This window comes from Corvus cornix, unplaced genomic scaffold, assembly GCF_000738735.6.
Source record: "Corvus cornix cornix isolate S_Up_H32 unplaced genomic scaffold, ASM73873v5 scaffold3, whole genome shotgun sequence".
Taxonomy (NCBI): Eukaryota; Metazoa; Chordata; class Aves; order Passeriformes; family Corvidae; genus Corvus; species Corvus cornix.
Genome location: NW_024108688.1, coordinates 268,026 through 275,622, shown reverse-complemented (window position 1 = coordinate 275,622; position 7,597 = coordinate 268,026). Strand labels below are relative to the sequence as shown.

At 51.5% G+C, this 7,597-nt stretch overlaps 1 protein-coding gene across 4 annotated transcripts; it reads right to left on the bottom strand.

Moving 5' to 3' along the window:
- Positions 1–1,374: 1,374 nt before the first annotated feature.
- Positions 1,375–7,133, bottom strand: LOC120412218 (C-type lectin domain family 2 member D-like). 4 transcript variants are annotated; one of them, XM_039572559.1, is made up of 8 exons: positions 7,035–7,133; positions 5,108–5,215; positions 3,424–3,604; positions 3,000–3,056; positions 2,529–2,627; positions 2,259–2,434; positions 2,041–2,144; positions 1,375–1,650 (listed from the first exon to the last, which is right to left on the bottom strand). In XM_039572559.1, exons 3-8 carry the CDS (start codon positions 3,446–3,448, stop codon positions 1,497–1,499), a joined length of 615 nt encoding a protein of 204 aa, XP_039428493.1. In that variant the 5' UTR covers positions 3,449–3,604; positions 5,108–5,215; positions 7,035–7,133; the 3' UTR covers positions 1,375–1,496. The 4 variants fall into 4 exon arrangements, with proteins under 4 accessions (XP_039428493.1, XP_039428492.1, XP_039428494.1 ...); XM_039572558.1 differs by lacking the exon at positions 7,035–7,133 and adding an exon at positions 6,391–6,497; XM_039572560.1 differs by lacking the exons at positions 5,108–5,215; positions 7,035–7,133 and adding an exon at positions 6,391–6,497.
- Between the last annotated feature and the right edge of the window lie 464 nt (positions 7,134–7,597).

Here is a 7,597-nt window from a genome sequence, read left to right as displayed (position 1 = left end):
ATAGTGGGATCATACTGGGAGTGACTGGGATCATACTGAGTGTAACTGAAAGTGACTGGGATCATACTGGGAGTGATCAGGACCATACTGGGGGTGACTGGGAGCCATAAGGGCCCATGCTGGGAGTGATCTGGGCCCCTCTGGGTAGAACTGGGGGAACTGGCCGAGCTGGGGCTCAGAATTGTTCCCTCCCAGGGCCACCCTGGGTCTCGCTGCTGCCCCCAGCTGTTGGGGAAGATGAAACAGGAAAGCCTTATAAATATGATTGCCTGACAAAAGATTTTGGGAATATGAAAACTACAGGCGACATCGAAATGAAAGCCATTTTTGAAATACCAAGTCTTAGTTACTGAACAACTGGAAAACAATGGTATGGCCGACTGAAGGTAATCCCCTCTTGATTGAACAATACCCTCTGCTTGCAGGCAGGTCCAAGGGTCAGAGCAGACCCTACTAGCTCAGCAGAAGGGGTCCAAAGAGTAGTTTTTAGAAGTTAAGATGTAACACTCTATGGTAATATAAGAACTCTTATAGGCTGTATGTAAATGCTATAGGATTTGTATCTTGTATTAGATTGGTTAGTGAATATTCAGTACAGAAGATGATTTATTGTATTGTAACCAGGACTTCACATACTTCTTCTTCAATCTCATTCTTCTCTCGCTCTCTCTCTCTCTCTTTACTTACCCGCTTACTCTCTTGCTCTCCTGGGCCTGCTCCGAGCTGAGTCTGGCAGCTCTAAGCAGTGCCCCTATACCCACGCCCTTTGCAATAAACCGCATGTTCCAAGATCTGACTTCAGAGATCTTTCGTCTCCGTCCGTCCCGACCGTCCGACCCACCAAAGCTCCCCGCACCCAGCCCCACAGAGCCGAGGGATATGGGAGAACCAGGGAACGTGGAAGAGACAGGGAACATGGAATGGCCAAGGGCCACTGTTTTCCAGCAGTTTGAGCTGTTGTGCCCAGGCTGTTGCCCTTGGGGTCCCAGAAAAGGCAAAATGAGAAGCAAAAAGGCAAAATGAGAAGCAAAACAAATTCTAATAAAACTCCTTTCCTCCACCCATCCCTCCTTCCCAGTCTTCACTTTATCCCCCAACTCCCTCCCTCCTCTCCACCACTGGCACAGGGAGAATGGGAGGAGGGTTATGGTCACTTCATACTGCTGCTTCCCCAACATGGAAGGGAGTCCTTGCCCTGCTCTGGGATGGAGTCAGTCCTCCATGGACTTCTCCCGTGCTAACTCCTTCCCAGGGGCTTTGCCTCTTCACCACCCGCTCCAGTGGAGCCCTTTCAATTGATTATTTCTGTGCAATCATTGGCTTTTGCTTTAGCAAATGGACTTATCTCAACTGACAGAGTTTCAGCAAACAGACTCATCACAACCTGCGAGTTGTTTTCCAGCTAAAATTTAAACAAATACAAACAACAGAGACTCAGTACCACATTGTGTGGGGTTAACAGCAGCTGGTGGTGGATCTCTGCTAAGAGGGAGTTTTCAGGTGGAATTCAGGATTTCTGGATCCTTCTGAACTTCACTGGGGTGTCTCTGCAGGTGGCTGCAGATAGAGAATTTCGTCTCAGAGCACCTGTCGCTGCTGATCCTGTGGGAGTTGGTGTAGGCGCAGTGGCCGTTGCCCTGGATGTCAAACCTGGATTGACAGCAAAGTGAGAGCTCATGGGACATGGCTGGGATTGGACAGATTCCCATTTCCAGAGGAATTAACAGTGCTGCAGGAGCAGGGACCAACCTCCCCAGCAAAATCCCCATGCAGAACCCAAACTACCTTCCATTCCTCAACAGAGCGAATATTTTCATATTCTTGGTCCCAGGGGATTCATCCAGAGATGCCCCCAGGCCCCCATCAGCATCTGCATCCCACAAATCCATGGGTTGTGTCTGAATGCTTTGGCACAGCCAGGAAAAGTAGTGTTTGACTGCTCCCACCTCATTAGATTTATATCTACTTGTGCTTCTTGCATCAGCCCCTGCCCTGGCTCAGCCCAGGCCATGGTTTTGTTCTCCGGAAGATGGGACGTACAGGGCATTGAAGAGGGAACCATTGAGCCATTTCCAAGGTCCGGAACCTTCCCTCCGGAGACCAACCCAGTACTCCATGAAGTTCCCATAGCGCAGGAGGAAATGCTGGAGGTGGGGAAAGCAAGGATCACAGGCACCTCTGTGCCACTCCGTTCAGGCAATTTCCAAATCTGCTCCCCAAAGGCCATTCCACACTGCCTCCTTGGGGGTTTCTCTTACCAGCTCCTCCCTGGTATCGATGGTGGCCAGGTGGGCTTGGTGGGAGAGGCAGGAGCGCTGACTCCCTTCCCAGTCCACTTCCTCCTCCAAGAAGTAAAAGCACTTGTCCCCGAAGCCGATCCCACTCTCCAGGCAGCTGGGCAGGGCGGGAGTGGTGCAGGGTGGGTGTTTCTTAGCTGAAAACATGCATAACATGCCCAAGTGACTCATGCTGGGGGGTTTCTCCAGGGAGGAGACTTTGGGGTCATTCCTGCACCCTCAGCCACTCACCTGCCAGCACGATGATGGTGACAGTGAGAAGCAGCACCACGGTGAGCACAGTGACCCCAGTGGTCACCTTTCTGTCTTTGGTGCACCTGAGGCTGAAATCTTGGGACAAACCTTGTGGTAAGGGCATGAAGAGCACCCCACGTTGTCCCAGCTCTCACATTTCCCTCATGGGTGCCTTCAACACCTTCCAACACAGCCCCAAAACACATTTGGGGCTCCCAGCAGGGCACAGACTCAGTCCAGAGGGCATCCCAGTGCTATCATTGGCTTCCAAGGATTTTTGAGGCTGCCCAACCGGCCTGCATCACCTCTTTGCCTCCACCATGGAATGGGGACCATCCCCCAGACCCTCCAGCTTACTAACACCTTGACATTTCTTACCCCCCTTCCCCCAGCTCCTACAAGCATTTTAGTTTCCCCCAACACACTGAGCCACATCCTGAAACAACATCCCCACAAACCGGTGCTTACTGGTCCTTCCCTCCGCTCTCTGCTGCAACAGCTCCATCATAGCAGCTGAGTCTCCACCTGTGCAAACAAAGCAAGTTCCCACTCACACTGGGAAGTGGGCAAGGCCTGATTTGGGGCATTTTCCTCCAAGGACAGTCAGGCACCATTGTTCCTTTGCAGCAGGAAGGAAAACACAATTTCAGCTTTCAAAAAACCAGGACTTGCTTTGTTTTTTCAACTCTGTTTCAACCTCAGCCAACTCCTGCTGGCTCTGGGTGCCTTGGAAAGGTCTCAAGGACTTGCACAAGTCCAGAAGGCCCCAGCCCCCACTCCAGGCCACCCAGGGCACTCCAGAGGGTGCTAGATGGCCCCACTTGAGCCAACCCTGATTCCCTGCACAGGGCAGCTCGTGAAGCCCCTGGGACAGGAGATGGTGCCTCTGTACCTTCCTCAAAAGGGGCTTCTGCCATCCTTGGGCCACAGAGGGGACAGGGGCACCCTTCCAGGGACAAAGAGTGTTCCTCAGCTCCTCCTGCCACGAGGTGATCTTGGACAACACCCCAAACTCACAGGGCCCGACCAGGTCCTGCTCCCTCCTGGGGCTTTGCGAGGATGCTCCTGTGGTCCTAAAATAAAAACACAAAAAGGTGATAATCCTCCCAAACTCCTGGGCAGTCACAGCTCTCCTCAGCAAAGCAAAGCTGGTCTCACAGGAGAAATTTGTTGAATATTTATAATTATAATATATTATATAATATATATAAAAAAATATTATATTATGTAACTATAATTATAAGGAAAAATAAATCAAAGAAACAGAACAAGGGTCAACTGACACAGACTGGAAATACCTGTGGATGCTGCTGTCAAGTCAGCAGCAACTGCAAAGTGTTTCTATATTTATTACAACTATATAAATTCCTCACATCAATGCCCAGCAGGTGGTTTTGTCATAAATAATAAATAAAATTATTACCAGCCCCTAAACCTGGTACTTCCCCCAGGTAAATATTTTCCTTTTGAGAACCACCTGCCTGTGTTTGAAAAGGTAAGACCCAAAAGGATGATCTTTTCCCCTCCAAATGCTTGAATTTGAATAAGGTTTAATTGATGTGGTGTTTTGTTACTGTCCCCAACCCCCAATTCCCCCTGCTCCAGGCTGCAGCTTGGGGCATTTGGGGGTGAAAAACTGGTGGGGGAGGAAGAGGTGGGAAGAGGGAATGGAGGCATAGAAATTTCTGTCCCTCCAAGCTTTTCCCCTCCTTTCCTCTCTCCCAGATATCTTCACTCCCATCCACTCACATACCTGTTTTGGATCAAAGCAGCTGCTTCAGGAAATTCTGCAGATGCCTCCCCAGCTCACAAACCCCCTCCCAGGGGCACCCCTTGCCCCTTCCCCCACTAGCCACAGGTACCATGGATGATTTAGGGGTGATGAAACCTACCAGCCTTCCCCATACAGAGCCATTTCCCACTCCTGGGCACAGCACTCTGCTCCGGGGAAAGGCTCCAGCTCCCTTCCAGAACAAGAGTTTAAATAAACTCTCTGGGCTTGAAACCAGGAGAGTGATGCAGGTTTTTCCTCTCCACCCTCACACCTGCAAAAGGGCAGGAGGGAGCAGAGCTGGGGAGGGCAGAGGTAGCTTTGGGGCCGGGGTGGCGGGGAGGAGTCTCTCCCCTGCAGCAGTGCAGGGACACACCTGTATCTGCTCAGGGTGGCTTTGCTCACCTGAGGCTGCACCAAGGGATCTGAGGGCCCCCACATACTAACCCACCACAAAGGCAGTGCTGCAGGAGCTAGAAGGGGCTGAAAACAACCCAATAAAATCATCGAAAAGTGCTTACAAGACAGCAAAAACTAGAACTCACACAAAAACCACATCCAGACACTCAAACCAACCCGTGGTAGCAAAAGCTTCAATAAAAGCGGCTGAAAAGTAGTGAGTTTGGGGTTTTATTTCACTCCCTCTTTAACTTGCTACTTTTATTTCATCAGCTGGTTATTTCAATCCCCCCAAAGAGGAGGCTGTGATCTGGGTGTTCATCTCCATCCCATCCCTAGCATCACTCCAGCCGGTGACAACTTAGCCCCAAGTTTTACAGAGAGAAGCTGCTTTTCCAGAACTCACCCTCACAGCCGAACTCACGGAGACTGAACCAAATCCCTGGGGCTGTGTAAATATGAGCTCATGGAGACTGGAAACAGATTCCTGGGGCTGTTTAAGTATCATCACACACTGGGAATGAGGGCAAAGAGTTCACAGTCACAGTCTGAGCACTTGGATGTGCTTCAGCACTTTGGGCTGTTGTGCCAGGCATGTTGCCCTATGATTCCCACAAAAGGCAAAGGGGTGGAGAATATCCTCCAGAAACTGTGTTTGCTTTAAGCTTTATGTTTAACATTTCCAATGTGCCACATGTAATGGTTTAAGCCCGGCCAGGTGCCTGGTGCCACCAAGGCTGCTCTGTCAGTGCCCTCCTGCCCCAGGCAGGACAGAGAACACCAAAGGAAAGGCTTGGGCTAGGATCAGGGCAGGGAGAGGCCACTCACATGCCACTGCCACGGACACAATAGACCCAGTCTGGGGAAATTATCTGAATTTCTGTCCAGTCAAATCACAGCAAAAGAATGAGACTTAAAACAAATCCTAGTAAAACTCTTTTTCCCCACCCCTCCCTCCTTCCCAGGCTTCATTTTATTCCCAATTCCCTCCCAGTGGCACAGGAGAAGGGGATGGGGGTTATGGTCACTTCATGCTGCTCCACATCCTCCTGCATCAGTCCAAAAAACCCTTCCCAGGAGTTCCCCCTTGCTGGTCTCCCCACTTTGGAATTCTGGGGTCTCCATGGATCCTGGTGATCTCCCCTCTTTGGAGTCCTGCTCAGGGATGCCATGGGGTCCAAGTTTCCTGTTCCCCGATTCTGCTTCAGTTCCCAGGTCATCCCAGGGTTGCCCTCTTCAGGCTCCCCTCATTCCAGGCACTTGGGCTCCTCCCTCTCCCTGCCACCCCTTTCAGGGTTGGGGGTCCCGGCCCTCCCTCATCTCTGTGCTCCCCCACCCCTCCAGGCTGCCAGGGGTCCTCCAACTCCAGTGTCACCCCTCTCCACTCTCCCCACTCTGGTGGTCTCACATTATACTCCCCTGGCTCTCCTGGGAATCCCCAGAACTGATGTCCCTCCCAGCCAGTACTGGGCGATATCCACATGGCCCCCCACAATGTCCCCACAAGAGGACATCTCTGGAGTCCTGCAAGTTCCAAACACATCCCCACCCCCCCAACAAAATCTCCCAGGGAAATGCAAAGATATTGGGGGGTTGATTCCGGAATCTGCAAGATCCAAACACCACTCCAAAAAAATCCCTGCCAGAGACCCCCCAGTATATTTGGGGCAACTCCCCCTCCCTGGTCACCTGAGGGATGTGGGGGGGCGATGCTCCTGGGGCTGCGAGGGCTGCGGACGCAGCAAGCAGTATCCCGCTCGCTTCTGCTTCTGCTCCTTTTCATGCTCCTCCTCTTCCTGCTCCTCCTCCTTCTCTCTCTCTCCCCTCTTCCTCCCGATTCTTTCCCAGCCCCTCTTGCACCACAGCCGCCACAGTACAGGCTGCTGTGGGGGGGGGGTAACCCCACCGGGGATGGATGTGGGCAGGATCCCCTCAGTTCAGATCTGCCCCCTCCCCCCCCACCCTGAGCCCCAGGGACTTGCTCCAGGGCTTAAGTGCTGGGGAATAAGGGTGAACATCCATGGAACTGCCCTTCTTCCATCCCAGCTTCATCTTTCTCTTCCCTCTTCACCTCCTTTTCCATTGTTCCCCCAATCCACAGACCCCTTCCAACGCAATTTGTGTGTCCCATTCCCCCCCTGCCCCCCACGCTGTTTGGGGAATACCAGCCCCCTCTTTTCCTCCCTTTCCCATCGTCCCCCCAATCCTCAACCCACCTCCCCCGTGCTTGGTTTTGGGAGTTCCAGCCCTGTCATGCTCAGTTTGGGCATCCCACCCCCGCTTTTGCTCAGTTGGGGGTCCCAAGCCCCACCCCCCCCATGGCCCTTGCTCACCCCACGGACTGGCAGACTCCCAGTGCCACCAGTACGGCCTCAGCTCCCACCACACACCCCATCCCCAGTGCCAGGCAGGTGCTGACACCCCAAAGCAGCAGTGCTGTGCTGTGAGGTGGTCCTGATAAATAACATAGAGAATAGAAATTCTCAGTTCCCCTAAAGTTGCGGAATAGAGCTTAAAGACTAACTAGCAAATAAGATAAAAGAACGTAAAAGTATTTACACAGGATGATAAACACAGGTGGAACAAGTGGAGAAACAGATAGAAAGGACTACAGAGGGCTTTTTTTGCAAGTCATGTAACAAAGAAGCAACAGCGCATGCTCACAGAAAAAGTTCAAGGCAAGGTCACTTTCTATATCGAAGCATTCAGTGAATACAACCAGCAGAGATCCTTTTAGATGACCCTCCAGGATTATACAGGGCCTTCCAGTAGGAGGAGGATGCATGCAAAATAGTTCTAGGAAAGTGATGTTTCTGTATTAGGTAAGAAACATCTTTTAATGAATATTTATTATCGTGATGGAATAAATACCATGTTGTAAAACCTCACAACACAC